This window comes from Xiphophorus couchianus, chromosome 21 (genome assembly GCF_001444195.1).
Source record: "Xiphophorus couchianus chromosome 21, X_couchianus-1.0, whole genome shotgun sequence".
Lineage (NCBI taxonomy): Eukaryota > Metazoa > Chordata > Actinopteri > Cyprinodontiformes > Poeciliidae > Xiphophorus > Xiphophorus couchianus.
The window spans coordinates 18715701-18729273 of record NC_040248.1 but is presented as its reverse complement, the minus strand read 5'-3'; the positions used below and the strand labels follow the sequence as shown (position 1 = coordinate 18729273).

General features: G+C 39.7%; 1 protein-coding gene across 5 annotated transcripts; it reads right to left on the bottom strand.

Annotated features, from left to right (window-relative positions):
* Window positions 1–397: 397 nt before the first annotated feature.
* On the bottom strand, window positions 398–13232 carry LOC114137244 (copine-3-like). 5 transcript variants are annotated; one of them, XM_028005883.1, is made up of 17 exons: window positions 13075–13232; window positions 12420–12558; window positions 11605–11784; window positions 11320–11394; window positions 11167–11238; window positions 10998–11078; window positions 10058–10147; window positions 9070–9168; window positions 8595–8681; window positions 8455–8514; window positions 6703–6836; window positions 6471–6525; window positions 6316–6367; window positions 6092–6225; window positions 4163–4399; window positions 3750–3849; window positions 2194–2330 (listed from the first exon to the last, which is right to left on the bottom strand). In XM_028005883.1, exons 2-17 carry the CDS (start codon window positions 12549–12551, stop codon window positions 2320–2322), a joined length of 1599 nt encoding a protein of 532 aa, XP_027861684.1. In that variant the 5' UTR covers window positions 12552–12558; window positions 13075–13232; the 3' UTR covers window positions 2194–2319. The 5 variants fall into 5 exon arrangements, with proteins under 5 accessions (XP_027861681.1, XP_027861682.1, XP_027861684.1 ...); XM_028005882.1 differs by having other exon boundaries at window positions 2296–2330; window positions 3737–3849; window positions 13075–13231; XM_028005884.1 differs by having other exon boundaries at window positions 2296–2330; window positions 3737–3849; window positions 12420–12555; window positions 13075–13087.
* Between the last annotated feature and the right edge of the window lie 341 nt (window positions 13233–13573).

The following is a 13573-nucleotide window of genomic DNA, read 5'->3' as shown; positions in this document are numbered from 1 at the left end:
TGAGTTTGTGGCACTTTCTTTACTTACACTACTTTAGTTAAGCCTTTTTTTACCACTTAATTTTCCTCTCATGAGCTTGAATACTGTGTTCAGAAAACCCAGATTCCTTAAAAATGACATTTTGTGGCTCACACCTTTCATGTGGATGAAAGTGTAGTCAGCAGTCTTCTCCTTAAGAGTGTAGCCCAAAACATATCCATTACATTCTTTAAAAAAATCCTACTCAAAAAGAACAGAAATAATTATCTTAAAAATATAATTTTGAAGACTTTCTATTTTATTGAGTTGTACCTGGTAACTATCCTGATTTGGTGAGACTGTCATGCCACCTTCTCTCCACTAAGTGGAAGCAGCGTACATCTCAGAGGCATAGAGTCGACCTGATTAACAAAACCCATTTTGTTCACAATTTTGAGTGTTTTATTAGCAAGCAGGATGCTCCAAGGCACATCGTCCACTACTGATTTAAGTGCAAAGCAGCTGGAATAGTACAGGAAGGAGCCATCAAATGAACATTATATGGTCAAAAAGTTACATTTAAACTAATGGCAATACAAAAACACTTAAAATGTAAACATGTGCTTCCAATTTCAAAACTGTCACTGGTGTTGAGAGCACTAGCATATATAATACTGATATGATGTTAGTTCATGTCTGAGAGACAAATTTGCAGTTGTGGATCATCAACATGGACAAAGCAAAACACAAGTGGCATAATAAACCCAATTATGACAATATTGGATTAATAGATTATTATTACATGGAAGTACATAGACAAACATGCAGACCGCAGCTATTGACAGTGGTTTTCATTCTAGTTCTAGATTTTAGAAGTGATACACATTTGATATTACATCATTTAACATAGAAAATGATGGAATTACGCAATACACAGTGATTTTGTTTAAGCTCTAAAAAGGCAACTAATATACTGAAAGTCTAGCACCTTTTCCCCTCCAAATTTGTGTTGTGTCACACAGACTTTGTTGGTCTTTGAGTATTCTCATCAGAAACCATCAATTAAACTCAATGCAAACCCAAAACATAAAATTGGAACGTTTTCATGAAGAACAGAGAAGCAGAACGTTCATCTCGTGTTTAAAATAAGAAAATGCCTTCGTACTCCCAAAGTCTTATCCCATGTGTTTTTTCCCACCACAAAACAGATATGCAGGTTATTATCTAAAGATAAATCTAACATATGTCTAAAATATTGATTAGATTGGACAAGGATAGTCGCGTAAGTGGAAAAAAAATTGGTTCATTTTTTAATGCCATGGTGAGCTTGAGAAAGCGTTACCATATTTGGGCAATGACATCACACGGTGACTGCGCTAGCCCAAGATACGAGAATCGGATTGTGAAATTAAGCAATGTTTAATTCTTTTTTCATATTATTTTTATAATTTTAAATATAAAAAAGAAAATCAAATCTACATTTCTGGTTTTCTCACCAAAAAGAAAGAAAAAAAAAAGAATCATTAAAGTTAATATTTTTATTTTAAAACAAAAATAAAACTACTACCTTTATTTTCATTTCTGGTTTCGAATGAGAAAATCCAACAAACAAGGCGACTTGCGCTTTGCAAAATTATTAATATCCTCAACTATGTGGGAACAGCTCCACATAGTTGACGTTTAATTATTCATTTAATTTCCCTTTGGGATCTATAAAGTATTTTTGAATTGGAAAGCAAGCGACAAAGAAAGGTCCACAAAGAAGTTTGATGAGGAAGAGATCAATCTGATGATGCGTCTTTGGCACAATTATGACATTCTCATCCAACATTAGTATCTGACCTCACAAATGCAAAAGTAAAAAAAAAACCCATATAACCTATGGCACTTTCCAAAGGGAGGTGAAACAGCAGCAAAGGGTGGGCCGTCATCATGTTAATGCCAATGAATTCAGAATGGGACAGAACTTTATAAAGGAATGCATTTCAATACTTTTGACAATATAGAGTAAACTACCATGCAAACTCAAATCTTAAAGGGCAAATTTAGAACTTTAAATCTGGGCTTGTCCAGATGTGTCCTGGGTTCTTATATATATATTTTTTTACACATAAAATTAACGAACTAACCTGGATGCTGTCGACAGCTGGCTCGATTGACACTTTAGTGCACACTAACATGACAGCGCTGTCGGTTATATAGAGCTGCATGAGATGAAAAGTGGAATCCGTCAGGTTTCTTTAGGGCATCGCGGGGGTCTCCACTGGGGCAGGACTCAGTTTTGGTGGGTTCAGCTCCATGGTGCAGAAAAAGTCCACCAGCTGAGTCGGCACTTCGGCCAACACGCTCTTCGCCAGCGCCTCACGGGGAGCCTTACAAGTGAAAACAGGAGATTTAGTTTTTAAAAAGTCTAAACAAAGAGCATACTGATTCATTTTGTTATTTAGAGGCAGGGCGAGAGAGTGTGACCAGAAGGATGCCATGCAGATGGAGGCAGCTGAAAAGAAGATTTATATTTATTTTTAATGATTTCATTACCAATCACGTTTTAAATACTGTAGAATAAGAGGAGAGGCCTGTTAGCCACCACAAGCTAATTCCTTTTGTAGCATCAAAACCCCATTGCATAGAAAAAGCAATGGTGGTGCAATTTAATCCATCTCCGTTTCAGCATGAGCAAGAGTCAATGTTAGTAAATGTTAGAGGACAGCAGAGAGATCAAAATGAGGAAATCCGTCTCTCTAATGTTTCAAGTGTTTGCTTAGCGAGAAACTTTTCAGATACAAAGCTAACATTTGTTCTGACTAATCAGATCAAACCCTTGAAAACATGAAGCTTTATTAGGGTTTCACCAACACAAATTTCAGGCTTTCTAAGACCTTTGTAAGACCATTATGAATTAAATTTAAGTCCTGCGTTTCCACAGAAATGTATGGATTTCATCCAGCCAACTTAAAAATATAATGACAAACACAAAAAAGCTAGCTAGCCAACTGGTTTGGTGGGTTCAGATGTTTAACCTAGCTAGTTCCTTAGCTAACTAACTTAGTTAGAAGGCAATTCATACATTTCTCCACAAAAGTATATGAATTTTGTCCAGCTAGCGTAAAAATATAATGTTAGCTAGCCAGCAAAAAAGCTAGCTAGCCAGCTAACCACGGTTTGGTGGGTTTAGATATTTAACCTTGCTAATTAGTTCATTAGCCAACTGAGTTAATTAGCTAGCAAGTTAGCTAACATACTTATGTTAGCAGTGAGTTACTGGTAACCTCTAGTGGCACGCTACGTAAATGTCTGACTAATATTGGTGTCGTTCTGTTGTGAAATTTCAACAAAACAATAAACTGCAAATTCTGCAATTGTTACGTCTTTTTTTTTTTATTGTAGGCTTTGCACTTTTTTAGCCAAATTACAGAGAGCCATTGTGGAAATTTGCAGCAACAATGCCTTTAATTTTTTATCCTTCCACAGAGGGCCAGATTTCTGATGATGTGACTCAACAATGAATTGTGAAATATTTAACTATGGCATATAAAATCCAAGGAAAATACACTGAGGCTTATTGTTGTAAAGTGCATAAACATTTTTCCTAGGCTGGTAACTAAGTTCTGATAAAAGGTCAGTTCAGGTTCATGTCTTCACATCAGTGCTAGCTGTCAAGAGATGAGTTGTCCATCTGTGATCAGATCAGCCAAAACAAATATTAAAAGCATTGCTGAACATGACTTGAGGCAGTTGTTTATAAAGACATGACATGATGTATTACAGGCATGTGTACCCCTAAGACTGACTTGGATCTTGGGGAGGCTTCAGTTTGCGTAAACTGAAGAAGGAGGTTACTTGCTGAGGCAACTCGGCTAATACGCTTTGAGCAAGAGCCTGGCTGGGCGCCTGAAAGAAAGAGGAATAAACAATGTAAGCATAAGAACTAAGTGAGCTCTTTGCTGAGGGCCTTGGCCTCCATTGGTTTGAGGTATCAGACGCTGCGTAGGGACTTTGCTCTGCTATGACATGACTCCCATTTTGAGTCAAAATTAAAAAAAAAAGACCAAGTGAAATGTATGCAGATTTTATAGCAATGAGTTAGCTCGGAGAAATGAAGCTGAATCAGCTGAAATCACAGCAAACGCCGCTTCCTATTCCATCTCCTACAAAGCAGAGAGAAACGGAAAGAAGTTTGGTGAACTGGACTTGACGAACTCACGTTCTGAAAATCCCTGAAGGGGACAAACTGGACGATGTCCCTCATGGAGGCCTCGCCGGCCACAGAACGCAGGCGGCCGTTGTCTCCGTCCAGGAACTCCATGGCGCTGAAGTCCGCCGCTCCCACGCCGACGATGATGATGGACATGGGCAGCTGCGAGGCGTTGACGATGGCGTTGCGCGTCTGATCCATGTCGGTGATGACTCCGTCGGTGATGATCAGCAGGACGAAGTATTGCTGCAGGAGGAGAACAAGCCAGTAATCTAATAGCATCATAAACAGAGAAACAAAGAAACAGTCCGCTATGCTACGGGTATGTTGCTATGGATACAGCCGTTCACTGGAAATATTAAACAGGAAACTGGCTCGTAAACACAGAGGAAGTGCAGAGAGAGGGAAATGAAGAATACATGCAAATGCAAATTTTTGAACAAGTTCACACACTCATCATGGACATGAATGTCACATTAGTCTAAAGATTCCCATGATTTATGGATTTAGTTCATTTTTTAAACTTCAGCAATGAAAAAAAGCAATTTGTTCTGACTGATGAGACCAGTCAGACTGTATGAATCATTTTGTAAAACGATACATACAAAGTGATACATTTTGTACATATAAAGTGATACATAAGTCTGATTAGTTAACACACACATACATACTTTCTATCTGTATATAAGGATGATAAATTGTCCCAGAAAGCACTGCAATAAACAATATTCATGTTTTGTCATAATCTTCAATTAATATTTTCATAATGGCACGTTTGCCCTCTCCAAGACTAATGAACTTTAATTTCCACACTGGAGCTGGAAGACATTTTACATATGAAAATAAAACAATAAACTAGATGGATTTAAAAGAGCACACATAATAAAAATCATAAATAAAATTGATTATGAAGTCTCTGTAAACAAAATTGTCCTTCGAACAACGTTAGTCATTCGAATGCAATCAATAGATTAATTGTTTATTTGCTTACTGCGATGGACTTAACTTAGACTAACATTTGGTTAAATGTTGTCTGGGTTGCAACATTTTGTAGTCATACAAAAGGAACAGATATAGATCTTTTAAACTGTTTGTTTTCCTAGTATGCACCAAGTTTTTAAGTGTGCGCACAACTACAAGTACGTATGAAAACCAGTTTTGATGTGTGACTGTGATTGCTGTGATATTCTAACACCCAGAAACATTCCAGCTGTTTATTGGAGGTGAAGTTAAAGAACCTGCAGTCCGTCTTCTGATTCTGCCACCTCTAGTAAAAGACAAAAAGTTTTTGCGTTAGAATGAGGTGGGGTTTTTATGCTTCGCGCGAGTCACGTGATCAATAACCGGATGTTACAACTGGTGGAAAAGACGGAAAAAAAAGACGTCATGAAGTGGTAGGAGGATCATTTTTTGACAACTTATTGCGTGTGCAAAGTTATTCAAACGTGATTTTAATTGCGTTTCTTACTGAACGAAAAGTGTTTTTCCGACATTGGTGGAATATCGACAAACTTCTGCGCACATTTGTAATGGAAATTTGGCTACTGGTGTATAGTTGCGTTACCCTAAAAAATACCATACAAAAACATCTTAATAAGCTCAAAATTATGACATCCACATCCATGACGATTCGATACGTCATGTTGACAGAACTGCAAATGAATCCTCAAAAGTATAGATAAATTAAAAAGCTTTTCTTTTTACACGTGTTTTTGCCACTGCTTAGTATTTATAATTTATCAAATGTCTGGTAATCATATATAGATTTTGACCAGTCATTTTGATGTTTTATCACTTTGTTTCTGTTGCCTTGACAACAGTGGTGAATCCACTGGGTACACGGCTTCACGTTTCATAGTTCCCATGTTGGGAAATCTTTGCAGACACAAAACATCAACCTTTACCAAATAAAGAAATCAGGGCACTATGAATACTCACGGATGCAGTGGTCTGTTGGATGGCTTGTTTAGCAAAACAGGCTACATGATTGATGATAGGGGAGAAGTTGGTGGGGCCGTAGAGTTTGACCTGAGGGAGACACGCCCTGTAGGCCTGCACCACCCCTTCTACACCTGCACCACGACAGCAGATCACACCAGCGTCAGTACAACAAAAACTGACACCTCCAGTAGCAGCTGCGGTTCAGAGATAAGCTAACACACCTGCACAAAAAGGATTGGAGGGGTTGAAGTTGAGAGGAAACTCGTGGGAAACCTGTAAAAGGAGATCATGTGTTTCAAACCTTCGGTCAATGGGAAAGCCTCGGTTCAGGCATTTTGGAGGGACTGGTAGTGTCATGTCGCAACATGAGCTTTACCTGCCACGTGGGTGGAATCTGGGCTCCGAAGCCAAACGCCGGGAACATTTTATCACTGAGAAAAAGAGACAAATCGAACTGGTGAAACGGGTACAAAAAAAAAAAAAAGTTAAAAAACATGTTCTCGCTGAAATTCCTTCACGTAACTTGCACAACGCCACAGCTTCTGATGTAATGCAGTAAGAGCAATGGAAAATGTTTCTAATTAAAATAAATGAAAACGTGTCTCTACCTGTCGTAGTCCTGAATGACGTTCCCCACGGACCAGATAGCAGAGAGGTACTCGTTGACGCCCTGAGGGCTGATGTAGTGCAGGGACTGAGGAGACCTGGGATCCCCGTTGGAGCCGGTGAAGTCCACAGCCACCTGTAGGGCCAACATGGATGCATAAAAACAGCAGAACTCCAGTAGCAGTCACAGACTACACTTATATAGTGTCACACTGATTTGAAGCTTTTAATGATTGTGAGGGTGAAATGATAAAACACACAAAACTTTCATAAATCTTTTAAATGAGAAACTGCCTGCACGGGTTCAGGCTTTCTGCAGGTTTCACATCAGGCGCACATGGTTGTAAAACAAAACTAAACTAAAAAAAAAAAATAAAACCAGAACTAAAGACACTTTGTTGCTATGGTTACACATCATAACACCTGTCTGAAAGTCAACTAGTAAGAACAAGAGTAAGAACAGCTGCATCGCTTCAAAATTATACAAACGTGCAAATCCTCAACTAAAAAAAAACAAAACAAATATGAACAAAAGTCTACAAAAACATGTCCAACATGCTGCTACAATTGGAGAGTTAATTCGCTTTGACTATTCCTTAGCAACTTGTGACCCTTTTTTTTTTTTATTATTATTAAAATTGTAACAGGGCATTTTATCACTATGTTTTTATCAGGAATGGTAATTTAGCTTTTGGGCCTGACCACTTAATACGGAGAAGACTCATGTTAATCTGCTTAGTTTATTCCTGTTTCAATATTTGCTTTGGAATTGTTGTCATGGTTGAACACTCTTTTGTGTCTAATTTTTAACCATCTGACTCAGACTCTCCCCTTAAGATGAAGTACCCAATCATTAACTGGAAGCTGATGGAACAGCAGTGACATTGTACAATGAAAAAATACAATGAAAATAAAGCTCTTCAGTTGTTTCATCCTAATTAAAGTGTCCAAAATGTTTTGATGTTTTTAATCTGTGACTTGTCACGTTATTCGTTGAAGTTGTTAGTGTGTGCACAGGAAGTGGTTACAGTGGTGCAGTGAATAAAAAAAAGACACCTGACCTCAGTCTCCCTATGTGTTCACATACTGATGTTGACTTTGCGGTTCCAACAGTTTCACCAAAGAGACTCTTTAACCCGTCTTTGCCATCACAGTTACTGGTGCAAAATAGAACATATAATAAATCAACCCATTCTCACTCCCTACTCGTCATATATTGGCGCAGGGGAAGGTCCGTCGGCGTCGCATGTTGACGCGTGGGGTTTTACCCTATGCCTTACCATAATTTTTGCCCTAAACCTAACTAAATCGTCGGGTTTTGAAGGTTCGGCAGTGGTTACAAGAACCCTTCGAGTCAATAATCCACGTAAAACATGTGACCTTCCCAAGTTGTCAACATGTGACGCTGAAGGAACCTGCCCAAGTCAATATGTGACGCACGGTCAGAAATCGTCCCAACTCGTCAATATATGACGAGTCGGGAGTGAGAATGTGTTGAATAAAATTAAAAAAACAATGCTTAGTCTGGTGGGGGTGCAAGTAAAGCCTGGTGGCCCGCCAGACTTATAAAACACTGGGAAACCACACAGAGACTCATTGGTACCAAAAAAGTACCACTTTGCATCATTTTGATCCACAATAGATGCAAAGTAATTTCTTTTCGATCACATCAGCTGGGAAAAAGAACAGATTAATAGTACCATTGAAAGCCTAAAATGAATCAGACGACAATTTTGATTGAAGCTAAAACTCACAGTGAAGTTGATCTGACAGCCTCCCATTATATAATCCAGGAACGTATACTCCTTTACGACCTGCAGAGGAAAGAATCCGTCACACAGAAATCTGAACATTGCCTGCATTCAGACAAACGGCCCAGAAACTAAGCAGATACCTCACAATGCTTCACGCTCACAACACCAGAGTTCTTGTAGCCTTTCTTCTTCTGCTTCTTTTTGCTGTTGATACACTCAAACTCGGCCTGTGGAACAAGACGAAGCTGGTGAATTTATCACAAGAGAGCAATGGAGGAAAATTCATACTTAAGGAAAACAATATCTGGAGATTTTCATAACAATGAAGGATACTATGATCAAATGAAATGAACAAAACTGATTTCTTTTGAGAAGGCTTTTGAGAGCAGACTTTAGGTGGATGTGCCGCCACCTGATTTTCCTTTCATTGGTGCTTTCAATTACAGCCGTCAGACTTGTTCCACAACAAGCAGCGACATTCTAATCCATCACGATGGTATTTCAGAACAATATGATTAGATAAAATGGGAGCAAAAGGCATGGAGGTCAAAGAGATGCTTTATGTGTTGGTTGCTGCGACGTTCACATGAGACTCGCTCGCACACGAGGTCATACCGGAGAAGTCCGAGACGCTTCCTGGAGCCGCTTCATCGTGGTTTCAAAGGAACCAATGAGATCGTGAGAGCCGTCGTCGTCGTGGTCGTAGCACTCCACCTGGAAAATGAATTTTAGAGATAGAAAGATGTGATTATGAGAAACTGGGTTAGGGTTAGTATCCATTTATGGGTTACTTTCTACCCCATAAATGTGACTTTTTAAAGTTGAAATGATAACTTCCAGTATTATATTTATGACTTTGTGTTTCATAATTCTGACCGTAAAAGTCAAAATTCTGACTTTTTATCTCAAAAATTATGTCTTTGAAAGTCAAACATTTTGTGTTGGTCTGTCACACAAAATCTTAACACATCAGAGTTTGTTGTTGAAACATGACAAAATGTGAACACTTTCGCAAGGTGGTGCATTTGTTCCCAATGCAGCCCCCATAAAACCAGCCAGGTCACAAGACTACAACTAAAATTGGCAGCAGCATTGTCATAGCAAAAACCTGACCAATTCTCAAACCAGGTTGCTTTCGTTAAGGTCTCTGTGGAAATGTGTGATTTGTTGTTGGGTGAGGTGGCTCTCAGAAGGCGAAACACACAGATGAAACAAAGGTGCAAGAATAAAAATGACTCTTAGAAACAGGACATGAAGGCAGTAAAAACAGGGAAAGTTGTGTTTCACACAAATGCCTCCATCAACTTGCTTGATGACACAAAGTCAGGAAGAACTTTGTAAAAGTGTACTTCATTCACTCTCACACCTCAGCCAGTACGTAATAAGAAAGATGAGGAAAGACAAACTGCTGTGGCACACAAAATAACTCACTTGTCCCACAAACTGCCTCCTTCCTGAAACGCTCGCTTCAGAGGTCAAAGAAATACACAATATCAAGCTAACAAGCGCTAACATCTTTGCATGTTCTGAAGGGAAAAAAAGAATGTGACTGCGGGCGAAGACAAGATTTATTCCAAGTTTAGAGGATGAAAACCACATTTACTTTAATTGGTTTCTCCACGTCTCCCCCACACAGAGACTGCAGGGGAACTCGAAACGGCCTCCACGTCGGGTTCAAGTTATTCTTCACCACCTGAAAACAAAGTTCACGAAAATCACACAAATGCAGACTAATGCGTCCACAAAGTTGACCTCGAGTGATATTTAACAGTTTGGTTTTACTATATTTAGATCATATTGCTCTAAATCACAACAGCAGCTGATGAAGCGCGGCGGCCCTGATGGTCACCAAAGGTTTTTGCCGTGCAAACAGTTGGAACTGACCGAGCAGCCAGACGGAGAAGTGGAAACGAAAGCTGCGTTTGTTGGGTTATTTTTTTTAAAGTAGGGTATGACGTCTCCATTTAAATTCACATGTAGAAGCAGTTTTGTTGCCCTCAAGCAAACACTTAATTCATTAAATCAATGGATAACAGGGGCGCTCGATCCAGCGTGCAATATTATGAAAGGCTTATGGCGTAACAGTCACAGCGCAAGTGGTTCCTCTTTCCATTCAGATGGTAAAAAGTGAAAATCAAACAATGACTCAGATCCTCAGGGCTTAGGTATTTGAGATTCCCAAGCTGCATTTTCTTTAGAATATTTTAGATATGCTCAATAAGCGGATTGTCCACAAATAATTTAGTCACATTCCACAGAAAAATCTGAGAAAGTAGGTGAATCCATGACTACTTTCCAGTATGACAATACTCCTTAGCTATTTTTATGTCAGAAATTGAACTGCATTCATATTATTCTAGGTTTTGCAGCTTTCAGACTTAATACCAACATGAAAATAGAGCAGTAGCAACAATGATAGACATCTCTGTTGTAACTTAACATACAAAAATGGGCTATAAAACTATAAAGCATGCCAACTATCAAAAACTCAAGGAAGAAAAGAAGTTCTTTTATACAACCAGAAGCCATACAGACGGTGTTACCTCTGTCCTGTGAGCCAGCTGCCATCCGGTTTCTGTCTGCTTGTATAACTCCAAATAAGGATCAGACTTCCCAAAGAAATCCTACAAGAGGCAATAAACAGCAGACCAATAAAATGCAACCAAATGTTGAGAAATTAAAAGCATCCAGCACAAACAGAAATACCCTTACCTTGTTATCCAGCTTTCTTGCCTCCATCTCAAAAAACGCCGCCCGATTATCTTTTATTTCCTCCGCACTGATCTACAACACAAAATGTAGTTGCATTAAACAGAGGAGTTCAAAACAGAAAACGTTCTTCCTGCTGCCTTTGCTGAACCTTACAGTGATGGTTCCCTTCCCAGCTGGCTTCTTGTTCTTCAGCACCAGCGGCCGGGTCAGTTTCCGACTGGACACAACCTAAGTGTGGGGCATGGGGGGGAAAGAGATGAATCAAAAGATTCATTCGGCTGAACAGATGATGAGTGGGGCCCACTGGGCAAATGACATCCATAACAGCATGGATGAGTGAATATTGGAGACGAGAGTCTTATTTGCAATGGTTTACCAGAGACAAAATGGCAGCGATTCCTGCAAAACTTGTTTTGTTTCAGTAAAAGGTAACCTCACCTGACCCAGGGTGCACTCCAGCTCCCCCAGAAAGTCGTCATCGTTCAAATCAACCGTCTTGTTATCGATGTCGTAAATCCCAAACTTCAGCTTCTGGACCATTTCGAAATAGTAGTCGACGACAAACTTCTTGGCAAACTTTGGACTGAGGCAATTCTGAACTTTCTCTGTGCGTCCAATCTGTCGGGAAAGACGGGACGCGGGAGAGAAGTGTTCCAAATGTTAACAAGCCCGTAAAGAGCATATGTTGACCCGTAAGTCGGGGTCTTAATGATTAATGCAACACTGATAATAGCGTTGATGAGATTGAACACACATGGAGACACTGCGGGAAGAAAGGTTCCATGAAAGTCAATGAATTGTTAATTTATTGACAGTTATGGAACCACTTCAACTTATTAACCAGCAATAAGTTGAAGTGGTCATCTTTATAGATATAAGAGACTAAAGTGTGTGCACTCATTTTAATCAGATTGGGGTCCGGATTTTGGGTCAATGCAAATGCCTCTTGTGACCTCATCGGCCTAAATACTGTGACAATAGCTGGTTTTGCTTCTTCTGTGCACTTTTTGGTAACTTTGCAGAGGAAGTCCACACTTCAACATCAAGCTGTGTTTTTAGTATCAGTGTGATAAAAAAAAAAAAAAAAACCCACCACAGCACTACATTTTGACTTGAAATCCTATAGAAGCAGTGGAGTGTATTGCATCATGAAGGCTTTCTTTTCCCCTGCACTATAACTAAAAGTAGCAATATTCAACATACTTAGCCTGAACTTCAAATCAAAAACAGTTTATGCTGCTCATGTTACTGACCTCATACCACTGGGAGTCAGAGTTGCACGTCAAAAGGACACACAAGGGGTCGGACTTGGAGCCGAGGTCGCTGTCTATGAGGTTCTCACAGGACACGGTGAGCTCCACCTTGGTTACACACTGGGCAGCCATGTTCCTGCTTACAAGCGGCAGAAACCACACAGAAAACAAAACACGCCAAATTACACGTCGAGAACTATTTAGTCAACAAAAATATTGAAGGAAAACGAGGGGATTTTTGGTTGTGTGGACAAGACTTTGTCTTTCAGCGCAACTTCGGGTGTCATCCCTGTAAATGGGGAACACACCCAGTCCGCTACACCCACCACACTAACCCAGTACAGATAATACTGGGAGCTAACGCTGCTACAGCGACCGTAGCAGTAAACACTCCAGCTTGCTGCGTAAGTTAAAAAATAAAAGGTAAATAGTTTTTGACGTACGCTTCGTAGTAGCGCAGCCGCTAATGATAACAGACATGGGACGTAAAAGTAAAAAGTTAATGCGTGCGTAAAAAAAAGAAAAAGAAAAAAGTAATACCGCTAACTTAAGCTAACAGCCAAACAAGACATAAAATTAATAACATCCGACTTAGTTAGCTGGGTTACCACGTCGACTTCCGCATAGTTAGGAGAAAAATTTAATCCAAGCTTACCCTCGGAAACAACTTTCACGATAATTGATAATTCAGTTAATCTTAATCTGGCCCTTCTGCCTTGCCGCTTGCAGCAGAGTAATTATTCCCCCCGGTTTAGCAGAAGCTACGCCCAGCTATGACCCAATAGTCGGGTTTCTTTCTGGAGATGAACAGCGTGGTTTCCCGTAGGGAGCCCGGGGAGGCGGAGCAGCTGCTGCAGTCCAAGTCAATGGTTATCAATAGAGTTCAGTCTGTTCATTTCCCACATACTTTCCATGGCCAGAGGCGTGGCTACTCTGGAGTTCACACTGGATTTTATCTTGGTAGCGTTGTCAGTAAAAGCAGGGGAAACAATTACGCTTTTTTTATGTTCGAGAGTAATATTCTCCTAATGTTTCTTTCTTTTAAACCAGGAAAATACTCATTAAAGCTACGACAGGTATTCATTCCCTTTGGACTGCGTCATGTTTTGTCACATTGCAAGTTTCCATGTCACGTCATGGAAAAACTGCTCTGG

What these genes read in the sequence shown, in the direction of transcription:
- LOC114137244 (XM_028005880.1), bottom strand. Translation starts at nt 12,551, where the DNA reads ATGGCTGCCCAGTGTGTAACCAAGGTGGAGCTCACCGTGTCCTGTGAG. An exon ending in ACGTGGAGAAACCAATTAAA is followed by an intron (nt 9,169 to 10,057) that starts GTAAATGTGGTT and finishes TTCATTTTCCAG; the next exon opens with GTGGAGTGCTACGACCACGA. An exon ending in AGATTCCACCCACGTGGCAG is followed by an intron (nt 6,368 to 6,470) that starts GTAAAGCTCATG and finishes CTCCTTTTACAG; the next exon opens with GTTTCCCACGAGTTTCCTCT.